The 13,165-nt window shown below is 37.3% G+C and overlaps 1 protein-coding gene across 3 annotated transcripts in view; it reads left to right on the top strand.

Annotated features, from left to right (window-relative positions):
- Window positions 1-13,165, top strand: part of RNGTT (RNA guanylyltransferase and 5'-phosphatase) — a 326,132-nt gene that overhangs the window by 90,105 nt on the left and 222,862 nt on the right. For all 3 annotated transcript variants that reach the window (XR_004300164.1, XM_032409299.1, XM_032409300.1), the window contains exon 9: window positions 4,543-4,678. Coding sequence is in view for 2 of the 3 variants with exons in the window: in XM_032409299.1 (XP_032265190.1) it covers window positions 4,543-4,678 (136 nt within the window). In the remaining variant the exon portion in view is untranslated. The remainder of the gene's footprint in view (window positions 1-4,542; window positions 4,679-13,165) is intronic.

Genomic DNA, 13,165 nt, shown 5'->3' on the forward strand with positions numbered 1-13,165 from the left:
GATCATGACCTGAGCCGAAGGCAGACACTTAACCATCTGAGCCACCCAGGCGCCCCATCAAATAAATAAAATCTTTAAAAAAAAATCGGTTTACGGTAAGTGTACATAGACAGTTTTTCTTTTAATATTCTACTTGAAGTGAAAAGAAAGGTCTGATAGTAAGAGATATATATATATAACACATATATATAATGTTTTAAAGTATGAATAGGAAATTAACAGTTATGACAGGAAAAACAAATATGCCATACCCTGGGATTGAATATTTATTCAATTTCAACATTATATTTAATTCTGAGCTTCTGAGCAGCCAGTGAAAAGGGAAATACAGTTTTTGTCATATGAGCAGAAGAGGCAAACCATTTCTTTTTTCTGAATTTTAAAATGTATTGGCATAATTCTCAAATTGTGAATGTAGAGCACTAATTCTGCTGACTACTATCAGGATTAAGTTTAAAGATAATGGGCTAAATAAGATAAACAGACTTCTCTTTTTTCTTTTGTTAAAAGTTTTTTATTTTAATTCCAGTGTAGTTAACATACAGGTGTACAATATAGTGATTCAGCAATTCTACACATTACTCAGTGTTCATTGAGATAAGTGTACTCTTTAATCCCCACCCCTATTTCACCCATCCCCTCATCCACTTTCTCTCTGGTAACCATCCGTTTGTTCTCTGTAGTGAAGAGTCTGTTTCTTGGCTTGTCTTTCTCTCTCGCTCCCCCCCGCCCCTTTTGTTTGTTTTGTTTCTTAAATTCCACATATGAATGAAATCATAATACTTGTTTTTCTCTGACTGACTTATTTTACTTAGCATTATATACTGTCTAGTTCCATCCAAGTTGTTGCAAGTGGCAAGATTTCATTCTTTTTTATGGCTGAGTATTATTCCGTGGTGTGTGTGTGTGTGTGTGTGTGTGTGTGTGTGTGTGTCACACACACACACCACATCTTCTTTATCCATTCATGTTTCAGTGGACTCTTGGGCTGCTTCCATCATTTGGCTATTGTAAATAATTCTTCAGTAAACATTGGGGTACATGCATCCTTTAGGCTTAGGGTTTTATATTCTTTGGGTAAATACCCATTACTGGATTGTAGACTAGTTCTATTTTTAATTTTTTGAGGAATCTCCATACTGTTTTCCAGAGCGGCTGCACAGTTTGTATTCCCACCAACAGTGCAAGAGGGTTCCCCTTTCTCCATATCCTTGCCAACACCTGTTGTTTCTTGTGTTGTTGATTTTAGCCATTCTGACAGGTGTGAGGTGATATTTCATTGTAGTTTTGATTTGCATTTCCCTGATGATGAATGATCTTGAGCATCTTTTTGTGTGTCTGTTGGCCATCCGTATGTCTTCTTTGGAGAAATGTCTGTCCAAGTCTTCTGCCCATTTTTAAATTGGATTATTTTTTTTGTGTTAAGTTGTATAAGTTCTTTATATATTTTGGATATTAACCCTTTATCAGATATGTCATTTGTAAATATCTTCTCCTATTCAGTAGGTTGTCTTTTAGTTTTGTTGATTATTTGCTTCATTGTGCAGAAGCTTTTTATTTTGATGTAGTCACAATAGTTTATTTTTGCTTTTTCCCCCTTGCCTCAGGAGACATATCTAGAAAAATGTTGCTATGGCCCATGTCAGAGAAATTGCTGCTTCTGCTCTCTTCTAGGATTTTGATGGTTTCCTGTCCACATTTAGGTCTTTCATCAATTTTGAATTTATTTTTGTGTATGGTGTAAGAAAGTGGTCCAGTTTCATTCTTTTACATGTAGCTGTCCAGTTTTCCCAGCACCTTCGTTGACGAGACTTTCACCCATTGCGTATTCTTGTCTCTTTTGTTAAAGATTAATTGACCATATAATCGTGGGTTTGTTTCTGGGTTTTCTGTTCTGTTCCTTTGATCTAGGTGTCTTATTTTTGTGCCAGTACCATACTGTTTTGATTACTACAGCTTTGTACTATGACTTGAAGTATGGAATTGTGATGCCTCCAGGTTTTTCTTTTTCAAGAATGTTTTGGCTATTTGGGGTCTTTTGTGGTTCCATACAACTTTTAGGATTATTCATTGTAGTTCTGTGAAAAATGGTGTTGGTATTTTGATAGGCATTGTATTAAATCTGTAGATTGCTTCTTTCATCAATGTTTTAGAGTACACTGATCAGTTTCAGTAGTTTTTTGGTGGAGTCTCTTGGGTTTTCTACATAGAGTATCATGCCATCTGCAAATAGTGAAAGTTTTACTTCTTACTAATTTGGATGCTGTTTATTTTATTGTCATAAAGAGACTTCTTATATGTTTTCTCATAACCTTAAATATTCCTAACATGTATCTTGACTTTCTAAAAGAAAGGTAGTGTTTCCCTAATTCATTTTGCCATAAAGTAAATATTAAGCTTTGCAAAGTACTGGCCTAAGTCCTTGAACAACATGGTGGATTATGTCTTCAATACCATTTTTGCAGATGATATCACAATTGCTTTTTATTTGACCTTTCCTTCTGTTGATTTAAATTTTCTTTGAAACACAATCCAGGGGAAGGCTAACTTCTTTCAAGAAATCTAGATTCTCCCTATCCACCAGGAATTGCTGCTTTTGAAAAGCATGTGCAGGAATGCTTTGGGAGCTAAGTATTTCTGTTGTCTGCCAGCCTGCTGACCTGGGAGTTGGTCTAGGAGTCTCTCAGAGGCACAGTCATTCTAGACTGAGGCTGCTGAGGTTGATTTTATTTTTCCTAGTGTAACCTGACTCTCCAGGACCCACACCTACTGGGGCTACTGCTATTGCAGTATGTAGCAAGGGCCTGAGCTCTCCACCTTCTCTCCAGAGGCCTGCTGGGACTAATTATTTTGAAAACACTAGTAACAGCATGCTTCCAGTTTAGTCCCCAGATGTAAGCTCTTTTGGTCTTCTTTGCTGCTCTTCAACCTGTTTGTCACACATTTCTTGTACCTTAATCAGCTCTCCCATTTCTTCTCTCCTCTCCTAAACATGTTTATTTGCTATTTAGAACACTTGTTCATGGGGAACAAATTATCCTCTGTTACAATAACCTCTGCTATGTTAACTTCCATCTCTTCATTTTTCTACCTCCTGGCCTTAACTTGATTGAGGTACATCTTTCAGTTGTTGCTTCTTTTTTCTGAAATACCTTGTGGGCATGAGGTTGGGCAAGACCAGTCAGCATTCTCTTCCATTTTCAGTGGTACATCCAGACTATTATCCCTCCACTCTTTAAATGAACAGCAAGCAAGAACAACTTAATGAAATAAAATTCTGTTCTTTTGGGTCTTATGCCTTTTAACGTTCTTACTTACTGCTGTCAGTTTTCTCTCATTTGAAGATTTTGGTACCTGGATATCATCTTCATTTTCACCCCCAATCTTGCCATTATTCATTTGGTAGCATAGCCTATCCATCTGTAATTTCTTCAACTTGAATGCATTTGGATTTTATTTTTATATATAGTGTGAAGTACAGCTTCTTTCTTGGTGATCCACTGATGGGGAAGCAGTGATGGTAACTTGACCGTTTGAGGGAATGATGCATATTAAAGTATATAAATCCCCCCATAAATTGATTGGCTCTAAGAAGATAAGGGCTGATAAAAATTCTCAGGAATGTTTAAAATGTTTAAAATGTTTTGTGTTTAATGTTTAATATGTTTTAAAATTTTTAATTTTATAGGAATGAAAGAGAACTGTTTTGAAATGGTGATAATCTGGCTATATCATAATCTTGGAAGGCAGCTATGCTCACCACTATACCACCAACGCCGGCTGGCTATATACGCCGGCTGGCTATATCATAATCTTGAATCAAAGAGAGGGGTTAGCTATTTTGCTAACTGTAGTGTAGTAGAAAGAACATTGGATACTTTGAAGTCCAGCCGTTTGCAAATCAGTTACTTTCTCTTTTTTCCTACTGCAAAGTGGAGAGTAATAACTAATTCATAAAGTTGTTGGGCTAATAAAGTCAATAATTGCATATAAGTGTATGTGTGTTTTGTAAACTTTGATGTTTAAGATCTAATAAAAATTAGAGAACTGGGGGGCCTGGGTGGCTCAGTCATTAAGCGTCTGCCTTCGGCTCAGGTCATGATCCCAGAGCCCTGGGATCGAGCCCCGCATTGGGCTCCCTGCTTGGCTGGAAGCCTACTTCTCCCTCTCCCACTCCCCTTGCTTGTGTTCCCTCTTGCTGTGTCTCTCTCTGTCAAAAAAATAAATAAAATCTTAAAAAAAAAAAATTAGAGTACTATTTTGTCCTAATGTGGGTCATAAGGTTGCACTTCAACATCACATTGTCTCCGTAAAAAACTTTGATTTCTCCATACCCTGTGTGTTTTTATAGGAAAAAAAATTCTTTTAAAAAAGTATTTGTTATTTGTGGTACTTTAATCTGAATGATAATTGTTGGGGTTGGGGGACTCCAGGATCATTATTCTGTGCGGCTATTGTAAGTCTAAGGAAAAATAACTTATTTCTTATGATCCTATACTTGAATTATACTGTTAATATATCCTTTTAATGTTTCATTTACAGGTATATGATGTTGATTGATGGCACAAATGAAGTTTTTATGATTGATAGAGATAATTCAGTGTTTCATGTTTCAAATCTGGAATTTCCATTTCGTAAAGATCTCCGTATACACTTATCAAATACTCTCTTGGATGGGGTAAGTCTTATGTTTTTTTTAAAATTAGACACTGCTATTTTTCTTTTTCTTTCAAGTAAATATATATGTATATTTTTTTTCTTAGTAGGGGGGCCAGAAGGAGAGGGAGACAAAGAATCTTAAGCAGGATCCATGTCAAGCGTGGAGCCCGAAGCAGGGCTCAGTGTCACAAGCCTGAAATCATGACCTGAGCTAAAATCAGGAGTTGGACACTTAACTGACTAAAGGCTCCCCTAAATGTATATTTTTATTAATTCAATAGGAAACTTATAATCTAGTTTTTTAAAGATTTTTTTTGAGGTATAATTGACATATAAAGAAAGTAATCCAGTTTGTTATTAGGATGTTAAATTTTATTTATCTCTTACCTTCACTTACTCTCACTTGATCATTGTCTTGGCTATGAGAATAAGTGAACAAAATTAAATCTTAATTTTTTTTTTGCTCTTTGTGATTGAAAAAATAATTCTTGTTGAAAAGACTAATTTTATTTTATTGTTTTACTTGTCAATTGAATTTTAATTATGTGATACAACATATCACATTTCCCCTTGGCTTTTTAGCTGTAAGAACTAATAGTTCTTGTTTAAAGAGAATCATGCCTTTGAAAGGAACCACTATACTTTTTTTTTTTTTTTTAAAGATTTTATTTATTTGACAGAGAGAGACACAGAGAGAGAGGGAACACAAGCAGGGGGAGTGGGAGAGGGAGAAGCAGACTTCCTGCTAAGCAGGGAGCCCAATGCGGGGCTCGATCCCAGGACTCTGGGATCACGACCTGAGCCGGAGGCAGATACTTAACGACTGAGCCAACCAGGCGCCCCAATGACCACTATATTTATACATTTGAATTTTAAAACCTGATGAGAATTTTTTTTTTTTAGAAGATTTTATTTATTTATTTGACAGAGAGACAGTGAGAGAGGGAACACAAGCAGGGGGAGTGGGAGAGGGAGAAGCAGGCTTCCCTTGAGCAGGGAGCCTGATGCGGGGCTCGATCCCAGGACCCTGGGATCATGACCTGAGCCGAAGGCAGACGCTTAACGACTAAGCCACCCAGGCGCCCCTGAATTTTCCCATTTCAGAAAATATATTTAATAATCATAAAATTACTTGATTAAAAATATTTTAACTTTCTCCCATATAAACAGCTTTCTTCCCAATTCTGAAAATACCTGTTCATTGTAAATAAAAATAAAAATACTTTAGAATATTAGGAAAAATCTGGTAAAAATCACCAGACCTACTATTGGAGTAACTTCTGTTACCATTTTGATGAACATTATTCCAGACTTTTCTCTGTGACAGAGTGTTCAATCTTACCTCCGTTCCTGTGGAATGTAACATTCATATTAGTAATAGCAACTCAGAACATAGATTCTTTAGTGTAGTTGGGTTCCTTTATAGTCCAATAAGATTCTGAATAATCGTGAAACCTCTGCCTTGGTTGAAAATGAGTGCTCTGGTGAAATATGTACACACATGTATAGTTAAATATTTTGTATGAAAAGAACCAAATGGTACATGTGTTTTGTAACTTGTCTTTTCCCCCCGACGTAGCAATTTGGTTTGGATGTCTTTCTCACATAAATGTCTGAATGGTATACCATTGTATATGTAAACACCATAGTTTGGGGTATCCAAACTCTCTTGACTGTGAAAATTGTGGTGGATGCTCTTTAAAACTATGACCCATCTCCATAACCCAACCTCAACCTAATGAATTAGACTCTCCCAGGGACAGAGTCATCTGTACGTTTAATAAGTGCCCAAGTGATTTTACTTTATTTTATTTTTTAAGATTTTATTTACTTATTTGACAGAGAGAGACACAGTGAGAGAGGGAACACAAGCACAGGGAGTGGGAGAGGGAGAAGCAGGCTTCCCGTGGAGCAGGGAGCCTGATGTGGAGCTTGATCCCAGGACCCTGGGATCATGACCTGAGCCGAAGGCAGAAGCTTAACCGACTGAGCCACCCAGGTGCCCCGCCCAAGTGATTTTAATCAGGCAAATTTAAGAAATAGTTCTGTAATTTATTTAACCAGTCCTCTTTTGGTGGATATTTGATTTTTTTTTTTAATTGGAAGACACTTGAATGCATATCCTTATACTTTTTTCCTTTCACAATTGTGCAATTTTTTTTAAGCAATTAAAAAAATTCTAATTCAGTTAATTAACATACAGTGTATTATTGGTGTCAGAGGTATAGTCTGTGATTCATCAGTCCTATATAATACCCAGTGCTCATTACATCACGTGTCCTCCTTAATGTCCATCATGCAGTTACCCTGTCCCTCCACCCCTCTCCTCTCTAGCAGCCCGCAGTTTGTTTGCTATGATTATGAATCTCTTATGGTTTGCCTCCCTCTCTGGTTTTGGCTTATTTTTTCCTCTCTTCCCCTATGGTCCTCTGTTCTGTTTCTTAAATTCCACATATCATTAAGAACATATGGTAATTGTCTTTCTCTGATTGACTTATTTCACTTAGCATAATACCCTTTAGTTCCATCCATGTCATTGCAAATGGCAAGATTTCATTATTTTGATGGCTGAGTAGTATTCCATTGTATATATATATATATATACCACATCTTCTTTATCCATTCATCTGTCGATGGACATCTGGACTCTTTCCATAGTTTGGTTATTGTGGACATTGCTGCTATAAACATTGGGGTGCAGGTGCCCCTTCTGGCACTACATTTGTATCTTTGGGGTAAATACCCAGTAGTGCAACTGCTGGGTTGTAGGATAGCTCTATTTTCAACTTTTTGAGGAACCTCCATACGTTTTCCGGAGTGGCTGTACCAGCTTGCATTCCCACCAACTTGTTAATTTTAGCCATTCTGACTGGAGTGAGGTGGTATCTCATTGTGGTTTTGATTTGTTTTTCCTTGATGCCAAGTGATGCCAAGTGATGTCAAGCACTTTTTCATGTGTCTGATGGCCATTTGGATGTTTTCTTTGGAGAAGTGTCTGTTCATGCCTTCTGCCCATTTCTTGACGAAATTATTTGTTCTTTGGGTGTTGAATTTGGTAAGTTCTTTGTAGATTTTGGATACTAGCCCTTTATCTGATATAGCATTTGCAAATATCTTCTCTCATTCTGTTGGTTGTCTTTTGGTTTTGTCACCTGTGCAAAAGCTTTTTATCTTGATGAAGTTCCAATAGTTCATTTTTGCCCTTGCTTCCCTTGCCTTTGGAGACGTGTCTAGCAAGAATCTGCTGCAGCAGAGCTTGCTGCCTGTGTTCTCCTCAAGGATTTTGATGGATTCCTGTCTCACATTTAGGTCTTTCATCCATTGTGTGTCTATTTTTGTGTATGGTGTAAGGAAATGGTCCAGGTTCATTCTTCTGCATGTGTTTGTCCAATTTTCCCAAACACCATTTATTGAAGAGTCTGTCTTTTTTCCACTGGATATTCTTTCCAGCTTTGTCGAAGATTAGTTGACCACAGTGGTGAGGGTCCATTTCTGGGTTCCCTATTCTGTTCCATTCATCTATGTGTGTGTTTTTGTGCCAGTACTATACTGTCTTGATGATTACAGCTTTGCAATATAGCTTGAAGTCCGGGATTGTGATGCCCCCAGTTTTGGTTTTCTTTTTCAACATTCCCCTGGCTATTTGAGGTCTTTTCTGGTTCCATACAAATTTTAGGATTATTTATTCCAGCTCTAGGAAAAAATTGATGGTATTTTGATAGGGATTGCATTAAATGTGTAGATTGCTCTAGGTAGCATAGACATTTTAACAATATTTGTTCTTCCAATCCATGAACATGGAAGGTTTTCCCATTTCTTTGTGTCTTCCTCCATTTCTTTAACGAGTGTTCTGTAGTTTTCTGAATACAGATCCTTTGCGTCTTTGGTTAGATTTCTTTCTAGATATCTTATGGTTTTGGATGCAATTGTAAATGGGATTGATTGCTTAATTTCTCTTCGTTCTATCTCATTGTTAGTGTATAGAAATGCAAGTGATTTCTGTGCATTGATTTTATGTCCTGCCACTTTGCTGATTTCCTGTATGAGTTCTAGCAGCGTTGGGGTGGAGTCTTTTGGGTTTTCCACATAGAGTATCGTGTCATCGGGAAAGAGTGAGGGTTTGACTTCTTCTATGCCAATTCGGATGCCTTTTATTTCTTTTTGTTGTCTGGTTGCTGTGGGTAGGACTTCTAGTACTATGTTGAACAGCAGTGGTGATAGTGGACATCCCTGCCGTCTTCCTGACCGTAGGGGAAAAGCTCTCAGTTTTTCCCCATTGAGGATGATATTCACTGTGGGCTTTTCATAGATGGCTTTTATGATATTGAGGTATGTACCCTCTGTCCCTACACTGAGAAGAGCTTTAATCAAAGGATGCTGTAATTTGTCAAATGCTTTTTCTGCATCTATTGAGAGGATTATATGGTTCTTGTCCTCTCTTTTATTAATACAGTGTATTACGTGGATTGATTTCTGGATGTTGAACTACCCTTGCATCCCAGGAATAAATCCCACCAGGTTGTAGTGAATAATCCTTTTAATGTACTGTTGGATCCTACTGGCTAGTATTTTGGTGAGAATTTTTGCATCCATGTTCATCAGGGATATTAGTCTGGAATTCTCCTTTTTGGTGGGGTCTTTGTCTGGTTTTAGGATCAAGGTAATGCTGGCCCCATAGAAGGAGTTTGGAAGTTTTCCTTCTATTTCAATTGTTTGAAGCAGCTTCAGAAGAAAATATTAATTCTTCTTTAAATGTTTGGTAGAATTCCCCTGGGAAGCCATCTGGCCCTGGGCTCTTGTTTTTTGGGAGATTTTTGATTACTGCTTCAATTTCCTTAGTGTTTATGGGTCTGTTCAGGTTTTCTGTTTCTTCCTGTTTCAGTTGTGGTAGTTTATACATCTCTAGGAATGCGTCCATTTCTTCAAGATTGCCTAATTTGTCGGCATATAGTTGCTCATAAAATGTTCTTATAATAGTTTGTATTTCTTCGGTGTTGGTTGTGATCTCTCCCCTTTCAGTCATGATTTTATTAATTTGGGTCCTTTCTCTTTTCTTTTTGATAAGTCTGTCTAGGGGTTTATCAGTCTTATTAATTCTTTCAGAGAACCAGCTCCCAGTTTCATTGATCTGTTGTACTGGTCTTTTGGTTTCTATTTCATTGATTTCTGCTCTAATCTTTCTTATTTCTCTTCTCCTGGTTGGTTTAGGCTTTATTTGCTGTTCTTTCTCCAGCTCCTTTAAGTGTAGGGTTAGCTTGTGTATTTGAGACCTTTCTTGTTTCTTGAGAAAGGCTTGTATTGCTATATACTTTCCTCTTAGGACCGCCTTTGCTGCATCCCAAAGATTTTGAACAGTTGTGTTTTCGTTTTCATTTGTTTCCATGAATTTTTTAAATTCTTCTTTACTTTTCTAGTTGACCCATTCATTCTTTAGTAGGATGCTCCTTAGCCTCCATGTATTTGAATTCTTTCCAACTTTCCTCTTACGACTGAGTTCCAGTTTCAAAGCATTGTTGTCTGAAAATATGCAGGGAATGATCCCAGTCTTTTGGTACCGGTTGAGATCTGATTTGTGACCCAGGATGTGATCTGTTCTGGAGAATGTTCCATGTGCACTCGAGAAGAATGTGTATTCTGTTGCTTTGGGGTGGGATGTTCTGAATATATCTGTGAAGTCCATCTGGTCCAGTGTGTCATTCAGACCCTTATTTCCTTGTTGATCTTCTGCTTAGATGATCTGTCCATTGCAGTGAGTGGGGTGTTAAAGTCCCCTACTATTATTGTATTATTATCAATGTGTTTCCTTAATTTTGTTTTCAATTGGCTTATATAATTGGCTGCTCCCATGTTAGGGGCATAAATACTTACAATTGTTAGATCTTCTTGTTGGATAGACCCTTTAATTATGGTATAGTGTCCTTCCTCATCTCTTATTCCAGTCTTTGGTTTAAAATCTAATTTGTCTGATATAAGGATTGCCACCTCAGCTTTCTTTGGATGTCCATTAGTATGATAAATGGTATTCTACCCCCTCACTTTAAATCTGGAGGTGTCTTTGGGTCTAAAATGAGCCTTTTGCAGAGAGCATATTGATGGGTCTTGCTTTTTTATCCAATCTGATGCCCTTTGTCTTTTGATTGGGGCATTTAGCCCATTCAGTGTCACTATTGAAAGATAGGAATTTAGTGCCATTGTATTGCCTGTAAGGTGACTGTTACTGTATATTGTCTCTGTTCCTTTCTGGTCTATGTTACTTTTAGGCTCTCTCTTTGCTTAGAGGACCCCTTCCAATATTTCTTGTATGGCCGGTTTGGTGATCACAAATTCTTTTAGTTGCTGTTTGTCTTGGAACCTTTTTATCACTCCTTCTAATTGAATGACATCCTAGCTGGATAAAGTATTCTTGGCTGCATATTTTTCTCATTTAGCACCCTGAATATATCATGCCAGTCCTTTCTTGCCTGCCAGGTCTCTGTGGAAAGGTCTGCTGCCAATCTAATGTTTCTATCCTTGTAGGTTACAGACCTTTTGTCCTGAGCTGCTTTCAGGATTTTCTTTGCCTCTGAGATTTGTAAATTTCACTATTATATGTCAGGGTGTTGACCTATTTTTACTGATTTTGAGGGGGTCCTCTGTGCCTCCTGGATTTTGATGCCTGTTTCCTTCCCCAGATTAGGGAAGTCTCCACTATAATTTGCTCCAATATTTCTGCCCCTCTCTCCCCTTCTTCTGGCATCTGAATTATTCTAATATTGTTTTGCTGTATGGTTTCACCTATCTCTCGAATTCTTCCCTCGTGATCCAGTAGGTGTGTATCTCTCTTTTTCTCAGCTTCTTTTTCTCCATTATTTGGTCTTCTATATCACTAATTCTCTCTTCTGCCTCATTTATCCTAGCACTTAGAGCCTCCACATTTTTGATTGTATCTCATTAATAGCCTTTTTGATTTCGACTTGGTTAGATATTAGTTGTTTTATTTCTCCAGAAAGGGATTCTCCAGTGTCTTTTATGCTTTCTTCAAGCCCAGGTAGTATCTTTATAATCGTTATTCTGAACTCCTTTTCTGACATCTTACTATGTCCATATTGATTAGGTCTCTGGCATTCAATACTGCCTCTTGTTCAGTTTTTTGAGGTGAGTTTTTTCATCTTGTCATTCTTTCCAGTGAAGAATAGCTGAACAAGAGGACAAAATACTAAAATGGCAACAACGACCCCAGAGAAATATACCCTAAGGAAATCAGAAGAGACCTGAAACTGGGAGGGGGGGGGAAAAAAAGGAGAAAAAAAGAATATGGTCAGACAGGTGAGCAGAATAGAGCAATACACTGTATTCCATGTGTATTTTGGTCTGTTTTTTTTTTTTCCCAAAAACTAGATCCCAAAATTGTAAAGAAAGAAAAACTTACATATGTACAAAAATAAAATTAAAGGCAATGTAAGGATGGAATGTAATTATAAACTTGGAAATTTAAAGATAAGGAAAAAACAAAAGAGAAAAAAAACGAACAACAAAAAAATGGAAGGGATTAAACAGACATGTGAAGAGAACAGAGCAATACACTATCTCCTGTGTGTATTTTGGTCATTTTGTTAGAAGAAACTACATCTCAAAATTGTATAAAAAGAAAAACTTATATATACAAAAATAAAATTAAATACATTGAAAGAATAGAATGTAATTGTGAAGATGAAAATAAAAAAGACTTTAACAAAACAAAACAAACAAGAGAAAAGAAGAAGAAAATAAAAAACAACATAAAAGAGAATATGACCAGACAAGTGAATAAAGCAGAGCCATACTCTAGATTTTGGGTATATTTTGTTCTGTTAGAATCCCAAAATTGTAAAGAAAGAAAAACATATATATATACAAAATAAGATTAAGTATAATGAAGGGATAGAATGTAAAAAATGAAAATTAAAAAAGATTTAAAAAAGGAGTTGATAGAATAAGAAATTGGTTGAAAAAGGAAAGAAAAAAAAATTAAAGTTGAAAGACTAAGGAATCAGGGGAATAAAAGCCATGAATTCTATGTGTATTCCCCTTGTGGTGGAGTTTTGCAGTTCTCACTGATCAGTAAAGTTGATCTTGGCTGGATGTCCTTGCTGATCTTCTGGGGGAGGGTCCTGTTGGATTGATTGTCAAGTGCATTTGCCCCAGGCCGAATTGTATCATCCTTGCCAGGGGGCCTGGCTAAGCAGTGCTCAGGTTTGCTCTCTGTGGCTTTTGTTCCCTGAAGGCTTTCCACGCAGCCTTAGACGATGAGAATGAAAATGGTGTCCTTCCAATCTCCGCCCTGGAGCTGAAGGCTCTGGGCCCCACTCCTTAGTGTGCCCTCAGAGAAAACAGTCAATCACTCCTGTGTCCCTGGTCTCCTTCCCACTCCGTGCTCACCTGGCCTGTCACTCAGCATTTATATCTCAGACATATGACCCTGTTTTGAGTCTCCAAACCCTGTAGACAACTGCAGCATGCTCCCCCACCACTCCTCCCCGGGGGAGAA

Source organism: Phoca vitulina, unplaced genomic scaffold, assembly GCF_004348235.1.
Source record: "Phoca vitulina isolate PV1807 unplaced genomic scaffold, GSC_HSeal_1.0 scaffold11, whole genome shotgun sequence".
NCBI lineage: Eukaryota > Metazoa > Chordata > Mammalia > Carnivora > Phocidae > Phoca > Phoca vitulina.